The following is a 26,797-nucleotide window of genomic DNA, read 5'->3' as shown; positions in this document are numbered from 1 at the left end:
TTCTGAACTGTGGGCAGTTTCCTTTTTCACACAGATGCCCAACTCTTAGAAGTTTTGCCTCTTGTCACGGCATGCTATGGAGGTAAACCGTGCGCCTGGGGTGGGGGAAAAGTAATTTCAGTGCCCCATCTCCAAGGTGGCTCCCATTTCAACCTCTCCACCAGATTTCTGGCTCCTTCATCAGGGCAGAGCTGCACGGCCGTGCCCTGCTCCTGTGCATTGCCCCCACGTCCACCACATCCCATCTCGAGCTGGACACGAGGCACAGACCAGCACGCCGAGCCCCAGCACCTGCCCTCCACGTTGCAGGTCAGGCTCCGAGCCCTGTGGCATGAAAATCCCTTGAGCACTTTGCAAATACCTGGGTGCATAGCATGGAGCAGGAAAGCAAACAGCCCGGCTGCAGCCCTGCCTTCTCCAAACAGCAGGGCTGCCAGGGGCTCTGCAAAGAGCTGCTGGCCAGATCCTTCCTTTCCCTTTCTCCCTAAGGCAAGAATTTATTTATTTATTTATTCCCCAAAAGACCAAGTGCACCACGGATAATCGTGGGTATCAACATCCTTCTTCCATTTCACCTGCTCCACTGCCCAGAATACAAACATACGGGGGAAAAAAAATCCATATACCTATCTTGTATCTGTTATCTCTCTCTGCCAGTCCTCTGACCAGCTTTGCTGAACACGCAGGTAATCCAGAGAGCTGAATTATACCGGTTCCCCTAATGAGCACTGCCGGGTAAAATCTCCTACCTGCCCTTTCTTTTAGCAGGGTCACTCATATTTATAGCCGTGCTTCGTGTTTCCTTAAGTGCGCCCTTGTTGTGGCATTTGCTTGTTTGTGTTTCAGAAGAAAACAAGGTAAAAAAAAAAAAAAAAAAAAAAAAATCGGGGGGGGGGATTTAATGCAGCTTGGAATAGAACTGAGCAAAACCACAAAAGTCTAAAGATCTGCTCGTCCTTCAGACAGCTCGCACTACCAGGAACTCACTACCGCTCGTTTTAATCGATCGCTGCCTCTTTACAAACCTCTTTGTGGCGAGGCAGAGCTGGAGAAGTGTCTGGGAGGAGCAAAGGGCCTGACATGAGATGTGCTCCGGCCGTTTTACACGGCTCCAGGAGTCCTCGTGCAGCACCAGGTGCCAGCAGCAGCGGGAGGATGCTTCCGCTGCATGGCCCCCGACAGCCCTGGTGCAGCCACAACAGCCTTCACCTTCTCCATCAGTACCACCTGCAGCCCTCAGCACCACCTCCAGGGCTTCCAGCACTGCCCTTCCCCTGAATTTTGGAGGCCTTTGCCTTGGTGGCAGCACACCCAACCCGAGCATCCCCGGCCACCAACCATCCCTGCTGCATCCCCAGGTGTTTTCTCCTTAGCTTAGAGCAGGGCAGGTTTCCTCAGCCTTTCCTCTCGTGTTTCTAATCCTCCCCAATCAGGGTTAAAGCCAACCAGCATGATAATGCGGTGGAGGTTCATGTTCTGTTGCTCCTCTGAAGGATAACTGCTCCTCCGCGAGCCGTCAGCCAAGTCGAGGCACATTACGAGCAGTCAGGAGGTGTGCCAATGCTCCAGCAAGGGGCAATTACGCCACTTTATGTGCCAGAAAATGGCTATAGCTGCTTGGAGAGGCTGCCCACAGCACCCAAGCAGGTCCTTTCAGAGGACCGTGGGGACCTGGCTGCCACCACACCTCCAGCAGGTCCCACGCAGGGATGTGCAGGGGCTGCCAGAGGGGCAGAGCTGCTGGGATGAGCTTGGGTTCCCCACCAGTTTAGCTCCTCAGACAAAACCAGTTGGGGTCCAGACAAACGCTTCTGCAGCCTGTAGCTATCCTGCATGGAGAACTCCTGGCCAGTTTTGTAGAGATGCTAATGATTTTATGGTAGCCAAAGACATGAGTGCTTGAGGCCAGCACCCCGCTCAGGGCAGCCCAGCTGCAGATCTTTTCCATGGGGGCCCCAGGGAGAAGAACGTCTCCAACCCATCCCTCCTCTCCTCCCCAGGACCTGCTGGCCCAGCTCCATGCTGCAAACACAGGGGCGAGGGAAACCCAGACAGAAGCAACCCGTAATTTTACAGCCCCAGTCTGCTGCACGGACCCACCGCAAGCGCTCAGGAATCAGGACATGGTCCAAGGCTGCCCGCTCCCTAACATTACAGAAAGAACCACCTCCTCGGCATTCTCCATAAAGCCTCAGTCCCAGGAACCTCGCAATTACTTGCTAACTGAGCTTTCGGTTTTATTTTTAAGTTTTTAGCCCCTCACAACTGCAGAAAAAAGCCCAAAGCATTATTCAAGTGCTCCCTGCTCACTTAAAAACCAAAAGTCCTTTAGAAATAATGGGGTTAAGAGCCTGCTGCACACCCCTACACCAAGCCAGGGCACAGGAGGTCCAGACAGAGCCAGCAAGCCCCTACTTCAAGGGATAGTTAAAGCAGAGGACACGGCCAAAGTGCCACCCACAAACATCCCCACTCCATCCAGGGTTCAGAGCTCGACCTCCCCAAAAACCTCAGCCCCACACCCCCGTGTCACCAGCTGAGCTTCTGGGCCTGCAGCCTCCCACCCACAGCCACCCTGGCAAGGCTCTGGCCTCTCTCCGGGTGTCCCAGTTTACCCAGTAAACCCTTGCGCTACCACACTGAGGCAGGGGTGTGCGCACAGCCAAAAAGCCATCCCCAGAAGTGACATTTTGCAGCCAGCCTGCTGGCGGAGAAGCAGGGCTGGGAAAACACCCCAAGAGGAGCTTCAACACAAGTATTAACCCCTCATCATCCCCCCCAGTCCTCCCAGTTCTCCCCAGTGAAGGCAATGGCCTGCGTGTCCTGGTTTGCCCGGGAAGGTCGGAGAGGGCCCGAGCCCAGCAGGCGCTGAGCAGCCAGCGCTAACAGCAAGGCTGCAGCACGGGGCCACTTCATCAATGCACAAATGGAATTTGCCAGGAGGCATTTTAAGAGTCAATTCTTCACACTCCAGTAATTAGAACAATGTTATGAAAAAAGGCAAGGGGGCAGGCGGGAGGCAGCACACACTGGGGTTTGGCCGGTGGAGGAAGCGGGCTGAGCAAACAGAGCGAAGCGAGGCCCCTGGGCAAGGGCCCTTCACATGGCTCCCCGCGGGCTGGAGTTAAGCCAGCCGTTTATCTACTTCCCAACTGCAGCTTTTTCTACGCCTGCATGTTTTTTAAAGCAAGTTTTGTACTTAGATCAAACGTGGGCTGCTGTTCCTGACCCAGCTTTCTTCTTTACCTTGAAAACACCACCACGGGCAATGGCTTTTCCCGACACATTCAGTTCAAGGTCCTACCACAGGATCGCCCAGTGACTGATAAATCTTTGTGCATGATCTACAACATCAGAAACATCTAACCCCAGTGACGGCTTGCTCTCAAAATCAGATTCCCTCAGAGAAGCTGTCACCTAAGGTCTCCAAAATCAGAAGAGTGGTTGCGTTAGCTGGAAATGCTGGATGGGAACTTAAAGCATCTCCCACACCGGGATCAACCATCCCACCTGAAAAATGAAACAAACCCGAACAAACCCACATGCTGGTGGATCTGCCTCTAACATCTGAGGATCTGGTGGGCTCCATTTGCTGCTGCTCCCCAGGGTCCCACATCATGCGCCCATACACGGAGCCCTCGCAGCCAACTTGGCCACGTTAGTTCCAGAAGCCAGAAGTTTTGTTTGTTTGTTTTAATTTGCTGTGCAAGTCTAGCATCTGAAAAGGCTGCTTTTGAGCAGGACTACTGTGTGGTGTTCAGTACACACCGCCGCTGTACAATGGTCATTCAGACTCACAGGGAAGTGGGACCCGGGCAGTTCAATTCCCATCTGCAACAAGCTGTGATCTCAGCTCTGCTGAGAGCACAGAGCTCCTTTTGATAAATCACCACGTACACAGACTACAGCACCATTTCAGCATGAGAGAAATATATTCAGTTTTTCCAATAATCTTTACAGTCCGCTGGCCTGGAAGGCCGGGTTTCTCTTCCCCACTGCAGAGCTGCACCCACCGGACTCAGGCACGCTTTGGGACCCAAGTCCTCTGCCTCACACCCTGCATCTCCAAGAACTTCTTGCACATCAGTGCTCCAGCACCGTCTTTGGTGACTTAGTCTTTGCATGCACCCAGAGGAGGCCGAAGAACCAGAGGAACACCCCCAGTGTCACACTTATGCTCAGGAGCCTCCTGGGATCCCCACCTCTGTACACCAGTAGCACCAACACTGAGGGGTCTGCTTACTGGGAGAGGGCTTTTCTCATTTTTTTTCCCCTTAAGACAACTCTGTTTTCTTTGTCAAAACACCTCTTTTAAGTCTGGTCTCTCTAGAGGTGTATTTTAAGTTAGATGCACAAAGCAAGACAAAGATAAGTACACCTTTATCTGCACGATATTCATTATTCTCTGTGGGACATTCATTGCATCCTCAAGGACCATACAATGCAAATATCTGTGTGACTTTCCCTGCCCATATAAGTAATTTACCTGTCTTCAACAAGAAGCTCTTAAAGGCTGGGTACTGCACCAGGTTGGGGCCCACAGCTGCTGGGTCTCCATCGCTGCCCCCCTGCTACCACTTTGCAGGGCCTGGGCAAACCACTGCTTCTTGGGCCACATCTGCACCAACTCAGAACCCAGATACTGTACGAGTTCTCCTCACTGCTGAGCCTCTTTGTGGCTCCTTTTAAGCTAGACACATTCTCCAGAGCTGCCTGAAGTCAGGGAGATCCCAAAGGTGGCAAATACAGGAGATGGAGACGAGCTCTGCCACCCAGCAGAGGCCGTAGAGAAGGTGCTGGACACCAGCAGCTGGCATCAGCAGTGAGGCACCAAGATGAAGCCTTGCCCTAGGATTAGGGAGGGAAGCACCACCCCCAAAGTCCCAGAAGAACATATACACTGCTGGCTCCGATCTGCCTTACTCCCAGCCCATTTGCATTTAGCTCCTTCCCCTGAACCACCTTTTTCAAAACTTCAGTAACAGGCTGTGAAATCCCCACCATCTGTTAGCCAGGGGAAAAGCTCCACCGCAGCTCAATCAGCCTCTCCCACACAAGCCTTATTCATTAGGAGGAATGACTGCAAACATTTACCAAGTCCGTGCTGGCTCAGAAATTCCTGAAGTTACTAACAACAGGCTTGGGATAGGGAACTTTGACAAACGCCCCTAAACAGAGCGTGCCCACGTCGTTAGCTTTACCCAGGGTGCATTAAGGCTGCTTTCTTGCTACCGTGATTATGCTTTAATATGTAATTAGTAGGAAGAAAATGATGTTGAAGAGGAGAACGCCTCACTTACACACATGCCATTAAGACTGAGAGCATAAATGAGCGAGCTGCGGCATCGCCATCTGAGGCTCATTAACTCGATCTGCAAAGCATCGGGGGCTGGCAAGCGCTGCTGTCCGGCTGCAGGTACAGCAAAAAACTGTACATCGACACTGGTGGCAGGCACCGTGCCTTCCCTCCTCTTCCTCGCCTAGCTCAAAGCCTGGCAAAGTCGGGGAGGGCTGGGAAATGCAGAGACACTAGTCCCCAGGAGACATACAGCAGGAAAATGATAGTTTGAAATGTCACACAGCCCACGCAGGTGGCTTTCACATGTCTCCGTGATCCTGGCTTCACCTGCGATGCTCAGGAAACTATTTAAAACCCATTCAAAGGGAATTCTTCCCTGCCAGCACTGCAGATCCAAGCCACCTGATGCCGTGTCAGTGCCCTGATGCACCCAGTGCAGCCCCTACAGGTCTGGGACAGCCCCATCACCAAGCTCTCCAGCCCGCCCAGCTCCACACACCCAGCCGGAGAGGGCAGGGGGATCACCCGGAGGAATCCTGAAAGTACAGGATTTGAAGGCAGTTTTGAAGAAATAACTCATTTCTGAAGGAAAAGGGGAAAAAAAAAAGTCTGGAAGCGCTCCAAGAACAAACAAGCAGCCCATTTTGAAAGAGTGGAACAAAACAGTCTGAGATGCCTTTTTTTTTTTTTTTTTTTTTAAATTCTCTCGAACAAGGCGGGGATGGAAAGGAGAAACCTCATCGCCAGCGAGCTGTGGCACGAGGGCAGCCCCCGTGCATGGAGCTGCTCCTGCCAGCAGCAGCACCCCCTAAGTCAGCCTCAAGAAAATGAAGCCTCTTGAATCGGGAGATGGCAGGAGACCTGGGTGTTAATAGCAAACCTCACCGAAACCATGCCCTGCTGAGGAGCCGAGGTTTCAACACGGTATTTTTCTGCCCCCACTTTGAGCAATGTTTATTTGTCGTGAAACATTAACGTTTCACTTCGATATGTGACTGTCCGAATGCCAAGTGTGGATGCAGGAGGAGGCTGACCTGGCCAAATCTGGTCCCCCCCTCCCTGTGCACCCCAGCCCTGTCCCCTTCTGCCAGGATCAGCTGGGAAATGGGCACCAGGCACCCCAGCTCCATCCCAGCATGAGGGTGCCTGTTTTGGGGCACAATGCTTTGATATGCTAACTTGTACCCGCCCTCCTTTGCCCCAGGAGGAATCAGTTTGCTGCAGAAGCTTTTTTTCCTCCCCTTTTTCTTTAATCTGTTTCACAGGGAAGATGCCGAGCAGAATTACCCTGAGCACGGGGGTTTGTGAAGTTCGGTCATGGCAGTGCTTTCAGGCTGAGAGTTTCGCTTTTTGCACGTTCTGCTAAAACATGGCTACACCCACACGTTAATCTGTTTCAAGAAATGTTAATTATTCTTCATAACCGAAGCATTTGGCCTTGAGACAGTTTCATTATCAGACGCTGAAACTCAGAGGCTAGGAAATCTGGGGAAGATTTTAATGAAGAAACAGAAGATCCCTGGCTCGTTACAGAATAAAACCCTCCTTTTATTCCGAGACTGCTTTAAATGACATTACACGGGATGTATTTCCTTCCTTTCCCAAAGCACAAGCACGCTGAACGGTTGAGCTCAAGCGATGCCAGATGCACTAATGGAGCGCTGAAGGACTGACTCTGCCTGTTGACACCTTTCAGTTGTGATGACCATGGCCAAATCACTAAGTCACAAATGGCCAGTGATGTAATAAAGAAAAAAAATAAGTCCTGTGGGGTTCTAAAGCAGCCAGGCATTTTTCAAACAACAGACAAAAGCTGTAGAGTCACAGAAAAGAGGCAGACTGCACCCCATCCCCTTTTTGGGGGCACAGACGGGTGAATGTTTTACTGCTCTCAGGTTTTTCAAAGAAACAAATATCCCCACCCCCCGATCTTCTCTAATATGAGGACAAGAAGAGCTCAGCCAAATCACAGAAGCGTAGGAAGATCAGTTTTGTACACGGTAAGAACACGTGTTTACCCACGTCCTGATCGATACCTCCGGCTCCCTGCACATTACAACACTTCGGCTGCAGTTTGAGGCCCAACAGCACAATCCTCCCATGCAGGCTATGGGAGTTAGGAAAGATCCTGCCCGTGCTTGTTTGATCTGAAACATAATACCCCTTAATGTGACCCCTTGGAAAAATACTGGGGAAAGCAGCCAAGAGGGGAGGAAAAAAAAAAAAAAAAAAGCAAAGCTTCCCAGAACGAACATTTCTGGCTCTTTCAGTTCCACGGAGGAGCTGTGCATCTATAAACAGTGCCGGTTTGGAAGCAGGAGAGGGAAGAAAAGGAGAAAGGAGAAGGAGAAAGCAGAGATAACCGGGCACCTCGCAGCTAAAAGCTCTGCTTTTTCATCAGCCTCTCCTCCAGCCCAGCCAGGGACAGGAGGGGACAGTGCAGGCACAGTTCAGTGCCCAGCTTCCCGGGCTGGTGACACCCAGGTGTTTCACACCAGGGGTTTGCTTTAGAGTACAGTGAGAGACCAACTGCTTTTACCAGCAGCTCGCTGCATGATTTGAGGCCCCGGTGCTGTCACTGGACCCTGAAGACCACAGAGTAAACCAGCGTGGTCCTTGAGGTGCAAACTGCAGCAGGCACTAAGGAGATTTTTAATCCACTAGTTATCTCAGGGCAAACAGTAGACTAGGGGTAAATTTTCAGGACTGGGACCCTAAAAACATACATGGTGCATGGCAACACTCCCTGCATCTCCTACAGCAAACACCGCGCCGTAACAGGCCGGTGCACAGTGCAGCAGAAAGCACCGCCTGCTGCACGCTTGGCTAGCCACAGAAATCTGCAATTCATTTGCCCCGTGCTTTAGAGAAGTTCAGCGTCAGGGTTTCCTGTGCTTGCTTTTAGCGTTCTGGCTGAAAACATCTGCGGGACGCTCCGCACCTGCTAACCCAGCCTGCCACCACCCCCTCAATGCATCCTGCAGCCAGGCGCCCCCCAACAGCATCACCCTGGGCATGGCTGGCCCCAAACTTGGGTGCCCTGACTGCAGGAAAAGCAACACCCGACCCCATAAGCTTGCAAAAAAAAACAAAAAAAAAAAAAACAAAAAAAAAAAGGGAGGGGGGAAGAAAACCAAGCTATCCTCTTCCAGTCTGCTTTTGCCATTTGTAGAGTTCATGGTGATATCCAGTGCGATTCCAGCTACTTGGAACATGGGTGGCCAAATGTCAGCCAACGTAACCCCAGCTGAACAGCGTGCCAGCCTGCACGGCAGGGCCAAATGCCACCCACAGCTCCTGAAAGCAGCCAGGGATTTAATCAGTGATCGCAGGCGGGCTGAGGGCTGCAGCAGGCTGCCCTGCTTCTGCCAGGGCTGCTTCTCCCCCCGCAGTGAGGACCTGCAGCACCCAAAGGGGCTGGGCAAAAACCCATCAGCAGCATCCACGCCACATGTGAATTTTTAGCTTGTTGGTAAAGCTCGTTGGTCACTTCTGAGAAGCACAACAGCTTCAAAATAGAAAAATCAAACGTAATTAAAACAAAATGTTGTCCTGTTGGAGCTAAACAGAGCTTGGCTGCTCAGCACAGGCACATGAAGGAGGGCAGGGGCTGGAGGAGCAGCTGCGGCTCCTGCTTCTTTGGGACAATGTCACTGTAAGCACCGGGCTGGCAAGGAGTTAAGTTCCTGGTTTCTTGAATGCATTCACACACACACATCTTTTTTGCAAGGCAGTTATTCTACTACTCCCTTGGGAATTAAAAAAAATACACACGCCCTTCTTCTGGAGAAGGCTCCTCACTTCCCTCCCCACCCGCTGCACACGCATCTTGTGAGTTATACGGCAATTAGAAGCAGTTTCGCCTCCGATAGGATCCCTTTTCTTGACACACGTCCAGCCACCACGTAGCAGCCGAGTAACTGGCACAGAGGGCCGCAACAAGGGTAAGGCTGTGCTGCTGCCCTTTCCCCTGAGGGATTTGCAAATAACCAGGACGGGAGGCGTGGGCAGCACGGCCAGCGGCAGCAGGGGACAGGGCACCCAGCTCAGCCACCCCCAGCTCTGCTCCCTAATGCTCCACGCAGCAGAAAGCACGACTTTCAGTTTGTTCTTGGCTACGAGAAGGCAGAAATAAAAAATAAAGTAATAAAAAAAATCCAGAATGGGAAAAGGAGAGCTGCTCCCACCACCAGTGGGATAGCTGTGGGAGGGCAGGCATTGAGCTCGTGTTGTTTGTTATGGCACCAAAACACAGCCGTTTATCTGAGAGCCTCGCAGTTTTCAACTACCTATATTATTTCACATAAATCTCCCCCTTCCCACCCCCCATTATGTGCTCAGGCTATGTTAAAAGTGCATGCCCAGTTTTAAAGCCCCCCTGTAAAACACTGCCGCGGGGGTATTAACATGTGCTGAAGTTGGAGGTGATGGAGGGAGGCAAACTCTCAGCAAAGAGTCTGAGCAGCACAAAACACCAACAGCCCTCAGCAGAAATGTCTCAAAATCCCTTAAATAATCCTGACAATGCTCTCCACACTCAAGTCAAGCAGAAATCTTGTTCCCCCGAGTGGCAGCAGGGCATTTTGGAGGCTTGGGGCCGAGTCCCCTCGCTGCTCACCCAGCACCTTATCCCAACAGCAGGGAGCTTCAAACATTTTGCAGGCTCTGAAAACAGGGCTGCTGGGGGCTGTAAGGCATAAGACCCATGTCTTGAAAAAAAAAACTTTTTTTCTGGCAGTCCAGGAACTTCAAAAGAAAAAGTCAGGACAATTAAACACACATCAGGAGAGCAGAGAGGAGTAGGAGGCTAATAAATGGCACGCTCCGCGGGTTTATGAATATTTGAACTATATTTCTCCAAAAAAACGTACATTACAGCAAGTTATTGAAAATGAGTAACTCCCTTTAATGAACCTTGCTACTATCATGCTGACTAATAGAGTGATAAAGAGTTTAATCCATATTTATGTGCATTTTATCTCGTTATAGTCAGTGCTAATAAATTAGCAAGTCCAATAAGAGTTGCATTTTATATCACCACTGCTATTAAATGTGCATGAAGCGCTGCACAACACCACGACGTACGTGAGCACTGCATTTTTATTTAATTTTCTTTCTCTGTCAGGAGCCAGGCTGTAGTAGCAAAAGCTGGGCACAGCATCCCTGCAGCGCCCACTCCTGCGAGACCAGGCCCTCATTTCATGTCCCTAGTCCTGAAGTGGCTTTTGAGCCACTGTAAAGGAAAAAGATTTAAACAAAGTGTAAGGAAGTGGAGATCCAACTTGTAGAAAGCAGTGTTTTAAGGTGTCTAAAAGGGGCCCAGCTAGAAATGTAGCTGGTCAGCTTCTCAGGGCGCTTTTGGCACCCTCCGTCATGAAACGCAGCCTGTCCCTTGTCACGGCGGGATTGCTAAACAACTGGACGTTGGGAAAAAAACTGGCCGTGAGCAATTTAAACTGGCCTTTCAGCTCCCTGGGGTAACTGGGAAACACTGCAACCCAGATTACAAGAACCATGACGCATCTGCTTGGCAAAAGCCTGGCCTTGCCAATTACCCAACATCCCATGAAGGCACGGATGGGTCTGTTAGCTCCACAGGGACTGGGGCCAGAGAAGCCTGCGTGGACCACGATCCCGTTTCTCTAGCCGTTATCCCAATGACAGCAGGAAAGCAGCAACTTCCTGAGCTTAAACCTCAAGGAAACAGCAAAACCAGGGATGAAAATTGATGTCCCAACCCCACTGGCTGCCTCGGAGGAGCACCGTGGAGCCTTAAGCAGCTCTTCTCTGCTCACGTCCTGCCGTGGGAAACCAACAAAACCTGTAGAAAACCCTAATTTTCAGAATAACTGCCAGTCAAGGCAAGGCAGATCTGATTTTTCTTCCTCCTCTAAAGCAGCAGCATCTTCCTTCGGTCAGGTCAGGTCCCGTTACGTACAGGCTGGCACCACACAAACGCGATCTGCTGCCTTTCTGCCTGGTAATTACACTTCAGCAAACCCAAGTGCTGTTGGTAATTGCTGTCTAACTGCCTCGCTGGTTTGGAGGAGAGAAATAACTACTTTAATAGTGCCCAGAAAGGAACCACCCAGCACCACTCCACCGAAGTTCCTGTGTAATTAAATGGTCAGCTATGGCTGCGTGCTGCTCAGAAAGCCTCTGACACGGCGTAAGTGTCTAGTAGCCAAAAAGTGCTATTGATCTAAATAATGAACAGCTTCAGGAAGCATTTTTTGTGTGTGAAGTCTGCGTTTGGCCAGTTGGAGCATGAATTAAAAGGCTCCTTTCGCTCTCAGGGCTACAGGACTGTGACTCAAACGGAAAGGCGCTCAGGTCAGCAGCAGATTTTTCCCTGTTTATTTGCTTTGCCACTGTTGAAAACAGATCTGAGGATAAAGGGGGAATGAAAGGTGGCAGAGACAATGGGGACGTTTTGAAAGGCTTCCAGAGGGATTTAGGGCGGTGCAGAGCTGAACAGCTGATATCCCCACCAAATTCATAAAAAGCACATCAGGAAGAGATCAGCGAGGTTTTCGTGTACAGAATCCGTGCCTCACAAACCATGTAAGGCTGTTTGAAGACGGCAATGCGCATGAAAATAAGCAAGACCCGGGCAATAAAGCATACTAGGATTTCTCAAAAGTTTGTGATAAGTTTCCTCCCAAAATCTCTTAAAACACCCAGCTGCCACGGGTTAAGAGCAAACTGCAAATCGCCTCCTTCCCAAGTCAGAGCCCAAAGGCCTGCGCAGCTCTGAATGACCTCCAAAAAGTAAACAGGAGGAGTCGGGAATGGCTGCTCCCTAACCAGAACACAAAGGAAACCAAACCGCGCTCGGCTGACATGTTCCAGAAGTGTTTAGCACCAGGCTCGATTAGCAGGCTTCTGTGGCAATTTGAAACAGCACAAAGCAAGAGAGAACGTGACGATAACGCAGCGTTTTAATTAGCAGCGGTTCTTTCCCCAGCCCAAAAGGTTCCCTCTGTGCATTCATATTCCCAGAACAACAAAAGCCTTCTTGTATTTCATAAATCAAAAAAAAAAAAAAAAAAACTCATAAAACATGCCCCTGCAATTGCACATTCCAGATAATGGTCCAGAAATAAATTAGGCAATAAATATCAAATAATATATCCCCATCAGCAGTGAAACTCGACTCGTTGGATAATCAGAGGAGAAGATGCCTTCAAGCAGCTCGTGCCTGGTAGCTCAAAAGCAGGTAAAACAATAGAGAGCTTTAATAAATCTTTTAACACTGCTTCCACCGAAGAACATAGTGATTGTCCTGTGTAATAGCCTCCCTGAGCCCAGTATCCATCAGAGTAACAGCGCAGCCCTGATGCTGCGCACGTCAAAAGCGAGGATATCAGGATGACAGCCTCTTGTCAAAATCGTGTAGGATTTTCCTCCCCTGCAGCTGGGTCTCGTTGAGCGTGCGGTGCCACCCATCAATTACAGCAAAACAAAAACGTCTTCGCTCGCTCCTCTCGTCTAGGTGACACGCAGCACAAACACTGCCAGCATCCCGGAGCTGCTGGCAGGAGAAACCTCCACATGCATTTTTCAGAAGCACTTCAGGGGACTAATCTGGCCTTGGCCTGAAACTTTCTGACCGCCAGGGAAACTCAGTGGCCCCATTATGAACCCAACAGCGATTTTGGTAAAGATGTTTTGCTCACAGCCGTGGCAGCAGCTGGGGGAGGACGGTGCCAGGTTTGCACCCACACCTGGGCAAAACCAGAAGCGTTTGTGGACAAGGGGCCCTTGCCACAGTGCTGGTACAGAGCTGGGTCCAGGCTCGTAACAGCTTGTAACACCAGGGAAACGTGCTGCTGGGGAGGCAGTGTTCGGTACCAAACTGGTGTGTGCAGGGCAGGGATGAGGCAGGAGATGGTGCAGCTCCCGCAGCTCTACAGCTGGGCATAGGACCTCAAGTCCTGACCCCAGACCCTTGGCTAAAGCCTCTCCCAGCAGCTCCTCTGAACACACATATAAGGATTATTCCCCCAAAATAGACACTTCCCATGTACTTGACAGACTGACCATGGAGGCTCTGCAATCTAAAACATCAAGTCTTCAAGCTTTCTCTCCCTTCATTAATTAAATACACAACACAATCAACATCTAGATATGCACGCTACCATAAGCACCGGGGAAGAGGTGCCCAATGCATGGGTTAAGGGTGCAGAAGTTGCTCAGAAAAACACAAAACCTTCATATTTGAGCTACAGCACAAGGCCAGAGAACAGCTCGGGGCCCACAACACCAGAACCAGGACCGTCACTTCCCCTCTTACCTTTCCAAAATCCCGAACATCAAAGAGGTCAAAGGGATCAAACAGGTCACTGTTTCTTAACCCGAATTTGTCATGGCACACTTTTAGGAAGGTTCGGATGTTCTTCAAGCAGAGGAACTAGGAGAAACAAAAGAAAGGGAGAGAAAACATAAGCAAGGCACAAATTTTAGCTGAGATTTCTTGAGTTAAATCCACGTGAGACAAGTTACAGGAACTCAGAAACTTGCACTGAAAAACGATGCATTGGTTTATTTGTTGTTCCTGAAGATGTCGGCCTCCTGGTGCCCTGTTAGGACTTCTGTGTTCTCAGCTGCACACCAGAAACAAACGCCCTTTTGAAAAACAAGTTTCACAGTTCAAACATAAGGTAACGTTGCAGAAAGGCTGGAAAGCTGAAGCCAGGACGTTTCTCTTTCAAGCCTCGAGCCAAATATAAATTACAGCTGATGTTCTACAGAAGCCCAGTGTTGTACTTTTAACCATATCCAACACGATCCCACTGGCTCCCTGCAGAAGCTGCACACATCGCACTGCTCTTTGTAGCTGTTGCTGTACAACACACACGTGCACGCACACACACATCCCAGACAAACAAGACAAAAGATCGAGACGTTGAGAACTGTAGCTTGTCGCTTTGGGGGCTGAAGAAACAACTTATTCAAGTACTATTTTATCCCCTGTCCTTGTGCCTCCGTACTGTAGGCACCAGGAACACCAGCAGCGCTGCTCCTGGCCCTGCCCTGAGCCCGTGCCCAAAACCAGGGCAGTCACTGGGCTGCTTCCACCAAGCTTTGCAAGTCTTCAGGTTTAGAAGCAGCAGACCCATGTCTCTAGGACCACCCTCAGTTACTCAGACAGCTAAACCAACAAGGCAATGTGCCGCTTGTTTGTGCCCGCCAAGATCCCATCTCTGACAAAAGCACTAACTGGCTGGGGTTTTGCGAAAACTGGGGGTTTTGAAGCCTATGGACTGAAGTATTGCTCCAACAGCGATGCCTGGCAGCACAGGGACTGGAATGAGAAGCATAAAAATCTGCTTTGCTCGTGTGGCTGCATCACCTGTGTCCTTCATCAAGATTGACCGACTGTGCTGAGCAAGCCATTAATTCCACTTCTTTCTGCTTCCTCAAGCTATTCCACAAAATCTCTTCAATTTATTGCTGCATTTTTATACCATTCTTCTTTTTCAGCAAATTCCTCACAAGCACGTACAACTCGAAAGCTTTTTATATAAAATCAGCCCATCAGGAGTGAATCAGCCCCAAGTGAAAACCAGGCAGGGGCTGTGAGCTGTGTTTGGAGGAGTTTGCCTGTGCTCCTCAACCAACATCATACAAAAGCAAACTTCAGCCATCAAATAAAAATAAAAGAGCTTATTTTTAATTACAAGATTCTAACATAACCTTTGGGGCCATCACATCTCCATAAACATAACTGCAATGCAGCTTGTTGGCACTGCTGCATTTGGGATTAAATTTAAGGTCGGTGGTGATGGATTAGCAAAACCATCTCGTTAACAACAGGAGGATTTACCTACACAAAGGCAGAAATAACCTTTTACCCTTCTTCCCCACTCCAGCCCCATCCACGTGAAGCCACCAAGCGAGAGCCAGGCTCCCCAGCACACAGCCATCACATCGGCGCTCTCATTAGATGAGCAAGTGCCGGAGGCAGAAACTGAAAACAGTTCTGTTTTTCTAGGGCATTCCTCTATCTCACATAAACACTGCAGTAAATATAATCTGTCTAGACTGCAAGTTTTTTTGGAATTGCTTTACAACCTCTCTCGCCGATGCAGATTATTTCATAACTTTGTCTGCCGGGTCTCCACAAGGCTTTGCATCCTGTGCAGGGCAGTTGCCTGCAGCAGGGCTGCGTTTTCTGTTGCATTGCGGTCTCACTGAATTCAAATTTCTGGCACGTGTTTATCTTAAGTCCTTTTAAGCCCCCAGTTTTGAAAGCTAATGACACAGGTTATAGCCACCATTACACACAGCAAGAGGCACCCTTCCTCCACAGAGCATCCCCTGCCTCCCAGTGCTTGAGGGCTCAGGCGAGATCGACTTTTCCAGCCCTGATGTTCAGCAAAGCGAAAGATGCCCCTTGTGTGAAAAACACAAGAACCTGAGCCCTCCGCACCATGCATTTTGGGTTCAAAACCCTGAAAAGCTTCAGTTTCACACTACTTTCTGAGACATCTCCGAGAGCTCGCACATCCGAGCGGATGAAATGCCTCGTCCTGACAGCGAGCACCAGCGCTGCCACGGGGCTGGGTCAGACACAGCTCCCCCCATCTCGGCTTGGCCTCGGCGAGGAAGGACAGCACCAGATATTCCGCTCAGCATCAGCTGTATCCAACTGTCTTCATTCATCCAATTAAAATCTGGAAGGCATCAGGCCACCAGCTGCTAAATTAGCAGAAGCTGCCCCGCAGCAGTGCTGCTGCCCTTCCCGCAGTTCCAGGTGATGACTACAAAAAATGACTACAAAAATGATGACTACATCAATGAAGAATCCCATAATCTGTTTAAAGAGATGCTGAAAAGGCCCAGTGTAAAGCACAAAACGGGCAGGCATCGCGGTCCTGCTCCGGCACCAGGGATGGGGCAGCAGAGCAAGGCCACCGTGCTGGCCCACAGGCACTGCCACCACTTGGGGTGACAACTGCAGCTAAATGTGGAGGCACAGTTCCTTCCTGCACTATTTCTGTCTCACCGATCCACAAAGTACCTTCTTCGTGCTTCTGCTCACAAGCATTTTGAGGCTGTGCTGGAGGATTATGAGTTATCGGCTCAGTAATATTATTCAAGGGCCCCATGTTAAAGTTAGCTACAATTGAATGTGAGCTGTGCCGAGGCCATTTTATTTACCAGTCAATCACAACTTAGGACTAGTAAACAATCCACAGGAGAAAGAGAAATCAATGTTCTCCATGGGGCTCATTCACCACCTGCCAGGCCCCAAATCAATGGTGTCATTTATATGGCTTTGAGCAAGACAAGACCTGAAGCGGGGTCCTGGGGTCTCCTGGTGCAGGAGCCAGCAGGTACATGCCCCAAGCCTGGTTGTCACCCTCCTCTGCACTCTGAATGATCTCAGCCCCCTCGAGCCATCTCTTTTTGGGGGAAAACACCGCCAGCAACCAGGATGGTCAGTCCTGGAACCAGACCCCAGAGCCCACAGCATCTTCTGCTGCTGCTGCCAACGGCGCCCTTCGTACCTCTGCCCAGGCTGCAAAGGCAACCACCTCCATCCAGGGTGCTCTGGACAGGGGAGCTCTTTAAGCCGGAATGAAAAGGCAATAGGGGCAAGGATGGAGCTGAGCAGGACACATCTGGTGAAACTAAATATCTTGAACAGATCCTGAGGGTTGTAACGAGCCATGGCTACGTAGAAGGCAGCCTCTACAGCCCAGCTCCTGCCCCCCCTGAGCTACCCTGGCAGCAGAAGGGCCCCAGCACCTGCATACACACAGTTTCAGAACAACTTTGCTTATTTTTAACCCCTCCCACAGCACAGTAAGGTGAACAAACTGCTGCCAGCCCCAGCCCGTGCTGCCTCAGCCCTGCAGAAACCCTCTGTGCAAAGCGGGGCAGCAGGAGCCCCATCATCCCGGCACAATCACAGCAGCCCTGAACCTGGGGAGCTTCTGGGATTTGCTTCTTTTTTTTTTTTTTTCCTAAAAAAAGCTTTTATTATATTGTTTATTATTTTATTGAATTTAATTAGTTCAGAGACCTTGGGTGAGGTGTTGGTTGGTGGCTCAGTGCCCTGCTCCTCCATGCACCCCCCTCCAGTCACCATTGCTGCAGTCCCAGGCACAGGGCACCCAGCAGCACCTGTGTGAATCAGACAGCAGCAGCTTCCTGGGTCAATTCTTTAGAAAAAGCTCCGGCGGCTCAAGCATGCCTGGTTTAGGCTGGAAACCATCCCCCAGCCTCGGCTCGGACAGAGAGAGCAAACAGCAGAGATAATCACATGCTTCCCAGGCCGGAAAGCCACATGCATTTCTGGCTCCCACTGGAGCCTGCTTTGTTAACGGGACACAGGGAGCCTGTGAAGGCAGCTGCATTCGCCCAACAACCAAATTGCCCGAGGTGAGGTTTGGAGGATGCTCACATGAACATCACAGCAGCCTCCAGTCCCTGCATTTGGGACAAAGCACTCCCAGCTGGGGGCTGGTGCGAGGTTTGGGGTCTCCAGGGGAAACTGGATGATGAAGCAGGATATAGGGAGAGGAAGGAAGTGGGGCAGGTGGTTTATCCAGCAGGGCAGGATCATGCAAAAGCTCACAGCCTTTAAGAGCCACCCTCTTAGGGAGGCAGGGACAGCAGGGGGCTGCATTAGCTCTTCGGGGAGGACCGGAGCCACACGCCATAGTTCTAGGTGACTGGGCACGAAGCCACGCTGCTGAACCTTGTCCAAAGCCGTGGGCTTTAAATGGACCCTGCAGCATGCAAGGAATGCTGCAGCCTTACCGTTTTAGATAACCCACGGACGAATGACGAAAGTAACTTTCTTTAGTGCTTCCTGCCCGTGATGTAAGATTTCCTCTTATCTGGCTGCCAACACGACTCACATGCACCAGGCAAAAAGTGAGCCCCCGGCGGGGAGCTGCGAGCATCTGCTTGTCACAGCCTTCCTGAACGGGGAAGGGAAGGTCCCTCATTGAGAAAATATGGGATTTGCAATGATCGGTGGTGAAATGGGTGTGCTCTGGTGTAAATCTCTTAAGGACACCATAGGATATCCGAGTCATGCTGGGTTCCCCCTGCACTACTCCAGCACTGCAGAGGGGCACCACAAGTGGCAAGAGCCCAGATAAGCAGCATGCAGGAGGGCGAACAAGCAGACCTGCAGCTGACACAAAGCAGAGCTCCTCGAGCTCCCGTTGCTTGCTTCAAAGTTAAGAGGCAGTGAGAAAGTCTGCGAGCATCCGAGTAGCCATCAGGAACCACAGGGCTGGAGCTAATGGAGCTCTGCATTTCAAATTGCGCATTAAACCACGACCTTTACCTGCTCATCTCTCCAAATGGCTCTGCCGGAGCTAGCTCCGCTCCCCATCAAGGCACTGCTGGAGAATTTCAGGAGCAGTAATTAAAGTCAAAGGCGATCGAAGCTCGTGCCACCCTCCAGCAGCAGCCCCAGACCTTCTGCAGCTTTCGGACTTCTCCCACTTCGGGCCATTGCCTCCAGCAGAAAGCAGCCGCCACGGAAATGATTCAAAACATCTCGCTGCAGAAAACCTCCCTTCCCATTTACATTTGGATTCAAGTCACAACTCATCAATTACTTTAGATGGACAGATTAAATTTCGGGTTGTTGGACAGGAAATTTATCTACTGAGAAGTGGAGAATGAAATTATTTCTCCAACAATTTAGTGCTATTATTTCTCCCCATTTCAAAGGCATTCCTGCTGTAGAGCCTCACGGGCTGGGCAAACTTCACTTAGCAAGGCTGATTAATGAGCCCAAAACACTGATGAGCACTGACCTCACCGCAGCTTCTCCTCGCATCCACCCACAAGCCCTGATTAGCCCTAGGAGGACACCTGAGGGAGAGCAATCATTTGAGCAAACACCACCAGCTCCTCACTACTGAAAGAAGGAGGGGAGCAAACCCAGAGCTACAGCAAGCCAAGGCACCTCTCAGCAAGGAGCATCAGCTCTTAAGATGTCACTATCATCATTTTGGGGTCTGATTTTCCAAGGACAACGTTAAATCATCAGCAGCATCTACTGCATGCAGCAGGGTCCCAGCACTGAGTGACCAAGCGGCATCGCAGCATCTGATGGCAAAGCCACCACCAGCCCCGTTGCCTCCCTTGCTCCTGTGCTCAGGTAAAGCAGGCGAAGAGTTCCCAGTTAGCTTCTGACTGGAAGCCAGAATATGCATAAAATTATAAAATCAATATAAAAGACAAAAAACAACAAACAGTGGGAGGTCCCAGAGTAACCTATTAAATCCTCTGAACTCACAAACCTCAGCTGTAGACACAGGAACGGCTTTCAGCGCTGCTTGAGTCAGCAAAAATATTAGCCAGAGCCCTGGATGTGGTACAAAACATCAATTACTGAAACAAGGAGAGGGCTCGAGGCAAACACCTTCGAGGTGGCCAATGTGGAGAGGACGTGGGAAGAGCGAGAGACACAGCACGGGGCCAAACAATTAAATCCAAGTTACCCAGAGATGCAGAGGAAACAGGGACATGCTGAAGCATACAGAGAAGATACAGAAAGGTACGAATATACCCAGGGCTGCAGCAGTGTCCCCCCCAGGTTGCTGTCACCCCGCCAAGGAGCCCTGTGGGTGCATCCTATGGAAGTTTTGCTGACCCCAAACCCAAGGGCTGCCACAGTCCAGGACAGCAGACTCATTTCCTCCACTACATATGCTCCTTCAGAGGGAAAAAAAAAAATAATAATTAAAAAAAAATCAGAAACATGGATAAAAAAATCCCATCAGGCATGCTGCTGAGTCCAAGATGATAATGCAATGCTGGAGGAGGGGATGGCGTAACGTCCCCTGCTTTGGAGCAGGGAAAAAGTCACAGAAATCCCTGATCCTTGCGTCCTCAGGGGGAAAGTTTTGACAGCATCAATGCTTTTCCTATGCTTATTGACAGGCTGAGCTGTTCCCAGCAGGTTTGTTTAAAAGTATGTGGGGGAGCTGCCAGGGCCATCCTGCCACGGCGGGGTCAGAGCGAAGCACGGGGGCTCTAAATGAGCGGAAGGAAGCTGCAACTTCCCAGCAAAAACGGCCACGCTGCAGCTGAGGACAGTACTTCCCCCCTTTGTGAAGCCCTTCCAGGTCTGCAGACGTAGGGATCTGCTGGAAAATGAGCAGTCGCTTGGGTAAGGGAAGGGATTTAGTTGCAACACCTGGAGCATTTCTATCAGGGACACTTAAAGGGTCTGAACTTCTCTGCCTCCTGCCCAGCCACCCAAAATCCCAACAAGTTCAGCACGGGTGCAAACCCCAACCACAGCTTTGAGGTTTAGGAAACCAAAATCTTTGCCACTGAGGTTTTAGAAAACCCTCATCAGATTCCCTGCACTGCATCTGGCAGCCAATTAGACTTCAGAGATCGATGTTTTAGGATGTCTCTACAGAAGAAATCTTCAAATTCCCAGGAATAACACGAGCTTCTTGTAAAATCAGCTGGGTCCAAACCTCCCTGAAGGTCCCAGCAGCTCCTGAGGGAGGGAATTTCGAGCTCCTTTGTACAAAGGACAACACTGCTTTGAGCAACGTTCCTCCTTGCTGCTAGGAAGCCAGGAAAGAGGAAGCCCTGTTTGCTGAATAAAGAGAATTCACATCCCGAACCACCCTGGAAAACCCTGGGCTGAAGGCTGCCCTTGTGTTAGTCCCAAATGAACATCTCTTGTGTGAAAATCCCTCTCTCCTGCTCTGGTGCAGGACCTGCCTAGGCAGTGACGATGTGCCATATCTATTTTATATGTGCCAAACTTCACGGACCAGAAGTTTGAGGAGCCAAAATGCAATGGCACAACAACCAGAAACAGGACACCTGCGCCTGCCCTGCCAGACACCCTCCCCATAGCCATATACATCAAGACTGAGAACAAAAAAGCAGCAAAGCAGTTTCTGAGGCTCTTCAGCACCAGGATCACAGGCAAATGCAGAGAGGCCTCTTTTAGACATTCCCACAGCTTAGACCAGCTTGGGGCTGTCTCCAAGGCACAGTTACCAGCAGGCTGCCAAATCCTGGCTTGGACCAAGCGAGACACAAGGTCTGAGACCTCATGAGCTTGGAGGGATTGCTCAACCTGCCTGTGTCTGGCACCTCCAGCAGAGAGCCCCTTCCTGCGCTCATTAAACCCGGCTCGTTTCTCCTCCAGCTGAAGACATGCAGCTCCACCAAGGGAGTTTGGTTCAAGAAAAAGAAAAAACAGGAATTGCCTCGGCTTTTGCTGTTGACACAAAGCCCTAAACTCGCGTTCGTCTCGCTGGGGCTCACACTTCATCAGGCATAAAGCGTGGCCATAGGTAGAAAAAAGCACAACATAGAGAGATGAGATATGTAAGGAAGAAATTATGGCTACAGCCAAATCGAGAAATCGGATACCTTCCCATGCACCGAGTCTGCAGCAAAGAAAATTCCAAACATTTTGGCCAACCCTGAGCATTAAGACAGGACTTGCCCTGAGCCATGACAATCAAATTATAACAGAGAATTCAGCGGCTGTTAAAGAAAATGGATCATTACGTAACCGTCTATAGCATTACACCGTAACGACACGCTCGTACCCAGCCTTCCAAGCACTCATTGTTTTCCTGCTCTTCGGGCTGGCGCAGGGAATCAGCCCCGTGATGAACTCTTGGCAGGACAGGGATGGGAACAGCATCGGTACGCTCTGAGAGGGGCAAGTAGCAGCCAAGTCGGGAAACCAGACCTTGTCACATCAAATACTGGGGCCAGACCCGAGAGAGGGAGCTCCGGGCGGTAGCGTGCAGGTCTGGGCTAGCTCCTGAAGCTCACGGAACTGTTATTCTTCTGGTTAATACGAAGCTGCCCTACGGATGCTGAACAGACACGTTCTGACTTTGGAAGCACACCGCGGGGTGGGAACGGAATTGGGTGCCTGCAACAGCCAACTCCAACATTGTTTATGCTAAACTGTCAGAACAGACTTATGACATAATTAACAGACGTCTGTGCTGAATTTGAGACCTTCATGTCAATTCTGAGTCCTGCATGAGCCCCGTTTTACATGCCCATTATTATCTGCAGGCCAGCCCTCCACTGACCATGCCACCAGAGGCACACCCCTGTCTCATTGCAAGCACTGCAGCTTTTGGTTCCAAACCTCCTGGGAATTTTGATTTCAAAAGCTCTGATATCAGACCAGCGGCACGTAAGCTCTCAACATCCAACAGCCTTTTCTGGCAAGAGCCTGTACGAACTGCCATCATGTTATTCAAGCGTCATTTCTCCATAAAGCCATGATTTTGGGCGACCCGCTTCCAATTAGATTTGCTTCCCCTTCGCAGAGCTTCAGGAATTACGACCAAATGTGCTATTTCCCTCGCTGCAAGAAGTGCCAGTTTACCTGCCAGGAATCAGACGCGCTGAACAAACCAATCTCCCGATGCATTCGTCCCACTGAGACAAAGTGGAGCAGCACACCCAGGGAAAGCGTGATTGAAAAGCGAGAAGGCAGCCATGAAAAATATTTATAACGCTGCATTCGTTGCAGCTTTTACCTTTTAAATTGGCGACGGAGGAAATAACAGCCTAGAACAATTGCAAAATTCTGTCGTTTCGATACAAGTGTCAGCGAGAAACCTCAGAAATTGGATACGCAGCAAATGCTGTTCTCCCCGATGGCTCGGGGGATGGCAGTGCTGGGAAGCTGAAATGCTCTAATGGTCAATGATTTGCCCAGTCTTGCCGGGGCCTGTCAAGATCTGGAGATCGTATTTCAGCATCAGGATCAGTGCAGAAGCACACAAAGCTCTGGTTTGTCCCAGCAGGAGAGATGGAGAGCGCCTGCTGCTACGCCTGGGCTGCACGGAGGTTCTTGGACTTTGCCCAAGCCCTCACTTACCTGCATGTCCTCGCTGAAGCCAGGCTGCCAGCTCCCCGGCTGGCAGCAGGTTTGGTGGAAAAACTCTTCCTAAATGCCACGCTGGGGACTGGGATGGCATTATTAGAAGCAGACGACAAACACTCAAAGCTCAGCTTAATGGCACCGGGTAATGATGCTGAAAGATATCCCCCAGCTTCTTCCCAAAGAAGTAATTAAAACCAGAACCCTACTTTTCACATTACAGACAGCCAATGTGGGCCTGCATATGAGATTAAGCTGCACCGAGCAAGATTAAACCCACGATGAGCTTTTAATGAGCCTTTCTGGTCGCAGCAGCACAAGGGAGCTGTGCAAAGCACCCAGCTCCTGGCTGCAGAGATGGGGCAGCCTCAGAGCAGCCCAGCACCCTCATCACCCCTAGAAGGGACAAATGCAATTATAAGGGTGCTCCTCCACCCAGGGGCTCGCAGGACAGGAGGTGGGAAGAGCAGAGAGCTGGAAAGAGGTGGGATAGGCCAAGCTGCACTACAAATCCTCCAAAGAAGTTTCAAAGGGAAGCCTCACGTATTGCAAAGCACACGGGGCAGGCCTTGCTGCGAGCCGGAGGGAGCAGTCCGCTGCACACAGCTGCTTCCTGCCTCCTGGATAAATTGGGGGAGGCGAGCAGCACGTCTACTGTTACAGGCAGCAGCTGGAACTGGTCCTTATGCTGCCGGAGCCAGGAGAAGGGTCCCTGGGGACTGGAGTGCAGGGACACTTCTCCCCAGGGATGGAGAATGGACGGGCAGCTCGATGCCCACGGAGTCACCTGGGGCTTCTTCCTTGCCTTGGTTTTAAACGACTGTTGTGTCACATTTCGGTGCTGGGAAGGGCCAAGAATGTGAACAAAGTGACTTTTGTTTTTACCAGTGGTTTAACTGAGGCTCATCAAGTTTTCTAGCTCCACATTTCTTGTGTGCAGATTAAGCTAAGGCAGAGCGGTAAGGGCAGGAACAGGGAGTACCCCCTGTATGCAAAGTGACAACGCACCAGGGGCGGTTCAAGCACATGCACGATGCAGAGACAATTGCATCAGTTAGGTTATTTAAAAAAAAAAAATAAATCTTCATGGAAGGAAAATAAAAGGTTTTTATAATCCAACAGCTTTAGTTGTTTTGTTGCAGAGCTGGGGACCAAGCTGCAGGTGCTCTGCGGTGAGCACCCATATCTGTCTGCACGGTTGCCAAACCAGAGCCCAGGCCACACGCACGGTGCCTGTAATGATCAGTTCCTGCAACACCAGCGAGACAAAAGGCAGGACATCCCCAAAGAGGACCGGGAACTTTTGGTAGCATCAGCACAGATGATGCTAGGGACTAGCTCAGACAGGAATCCAAGCAGCTCGCTTGGATTACACAAAACCTCTCTCATGGACAAAATGAGATGAGATTGGAAAAGACACCTCCAGCTTCACGCACACTACAGCTGCTTGTGTCTCAGCCTTTGCTTTAGACGTTCCCTAGCACACAGCCTACAACACGATGCCCATCCTTAAGAACAAGGAGGGAGACCCAGGGAACCACGGGCTGATTGATCAGCCTCACCTCTGACCTGGAGCGCGCCCCGCTCGGGATCCCTTCTGCGAGGACAAGGAGGTAAATCAGGAGCAGTCAGCACGCATTTAGCAGAGCAAGCGCTGCTTGTCCGACCCAATTGCTTTCTACAAGGAAACAATCAGCTAGACAGCCGAGGCTCGGAGCAGCCATGCGATACACCTCGCCTCCACGGAGGTTTCCAGCACCACTCCCCTCCGTACGAGAAGCACACAGCTCCCACAGGGCCATCAGCCGTGCCTGGGAGAACAAATTGCCTGCTTCAGGATGTACATGGAGAGCGGGGATGGAGAGAGACCAGCTGGGATGAAGTCCCCTCCAGTGACAAGAAGAAAGTCTCAAACAAGAAGAGTTCAATGTTAAGACACAGCTCGGCACTCAGAACTTGCCAGGCACCAAGAAAAGCCTCACACGAGCCTTCAACAACTTCAGCGGGCTTCAGACCAGGCCCCCAAATCCTGCCTGGCTTTCTCCTAACTGCTCCAAATCCATTTCTCTGTATGAGGAAAGGAAAGCCCTGCACAAACACAGGCATTTGCAGACGTTTTTCTTGCCACACAAAGCGCTCTCACCGCCTCTGTCATTTGCATTCAGGGTATCGGTTCCTCTCCTTTTCAACACGGCAAGGAAATTAATTAACTGACTAGTAACTGTAAGTATCACAGAGCCTGGGAGGCTGGGACAGGAAAGCTGAAGGTTAACCATCTTTAATCTATGGGAGATAAAAATCAGAAGGAACTTCAGTCGGGAAGAACAGGAAAGCCACAGGCATCACTGCGAGGTTGGTTGGTTTGCTAAAGATTAGAACTTATTTTATCTTTGTTATTTCAATTAAGTATTTTTCTCCTTTCTGGAGAGGAGTGCAATCCCTTAATATGGTAGATCAAGCATCACTCCAAATCACCCAAGCACTGCAAAAAAACCCAAGGTGAAAAGCAGAAGAAAAGCTATCATCACCCCAAACCATGTCTGAGATGGTGATGCCTTTTTTTTTTCCTGATACCTGACCTGACCCTCCCCTGTCCCAGCTCCATGCTGCTCCCTCGGGCCCTGTCACTGTCCCCATTGGGACCCCAGAACATCCCCCCCATGTCCAGGAGGCTCAGGGAGGCCAGGCAGCCGTGCTGTGACACCCCAGTTTCAGTGCCTATCTGAGCACGATGGATTTCCATGTGCCATGCAGAACTTGTACTTCTTCCTGGGAGAAAAAATAGAGGGCAAGTGCCACAAAAGCCATATTTCGTTTTGCTTTAGTTTTACAGCTTGTCAATTACCCCAATTCACACCAAGGGGAGAAAACATGCTACAAGAAAAAAAAAAAAGTACTCTCCATTCTCAGTTATTTTTGCGGAGTGGAATTTAATGAGAGATTCCAGCCAAAATTAATGCTGGGTTGTGAAGTTCCCCAAAGCGTAAAAAGACGTGGTGCCAAAATGAACTCAAGACATCTTTGTGCTGTGACTAAGCACCTAACATTTCAGAGGCGTGCTTGCAGCAAGTTGCAGCACAAGCCCCAAGCCCTCCTGGATTTGGGTACGTCCCCATCCGTGGCTGTCGCTTCATGGGGAGTCCTAAGGGAAAGGAAGCAGTGGGGAGCTTCACACCTGACCCAATTCGTTTCAAATCTCTCCCTGGATGTGTCTGCTCTACCTTACCTGCGATATTTGTCCCTCCTGCCCGTGCTCACGAGGCAAAATGTTCTGCCCCAACACAGCTCCTTGGTCCAGGCACCCCTGTGCGTGATGCAAATGGGCTACAGAAAATTAATCTAGTGGCTACTTCGTTTGTAAAGCTGCTTAAAAAGGTCAGATCCCCGGCTCAAAAGAACCGCCGCTGAGAACAGATCCCACAGATTACAGGAAATAAGGCTCTGGATATTTATATAAATTAATACCTTGGGAGTGTAACAAGATCAACGTGACCCTCTAATCTAATATCCACATCTCACTCTTCCCGGCCCGTAACACTTGCTTATCCGCCGCATTAACACGACAGGAGGGTACTCAGTCAGCATCAGTCAGAGAGGGTTTTGAGGTTAGAGACAGTTTTAGAAAT

The 26,797-nt window shown here is 50.4% G+C and overlaps 1 protein-coding gene across 1 annotated transcript in view; it reads right to left on the bottom strand.

Moving 5' to 3' along the window:
- Positions 1–26,797, bottom strand: part of VAV2 (vav guanine nucleotide exchange factor 2) — a 123,337-nt gene that overhangs the window by 79,497 nt on the left and 17,043 nt on the right. Inside the window, exon 2 of the mRNA XM_082775564.1 lies at positions 13,596–13,712. Coding sequence (XP_082631690.1) covers positions 13,596–13,712 — 117 coding nt within the window. The remainder of the gene's footprint in view (positions 1–13,595; positions 13,713–26,797) is intronic.

The sequence above is a fragment of the Aythya marila genome, assembly GCF_965140915.1.
Source record: "Aythya marila genome assembly, chromosome: 19".
Classification (NCBI taxonomy): domain Eukaryota; kingdom Metazoa; phylum Chordata; class Aves; order Anseriformes; family Anatidae; genus Aythya; species Aythya marila.
This window is presented reverse-complemented; position numbering and strand designations above follow the sequence as displayed.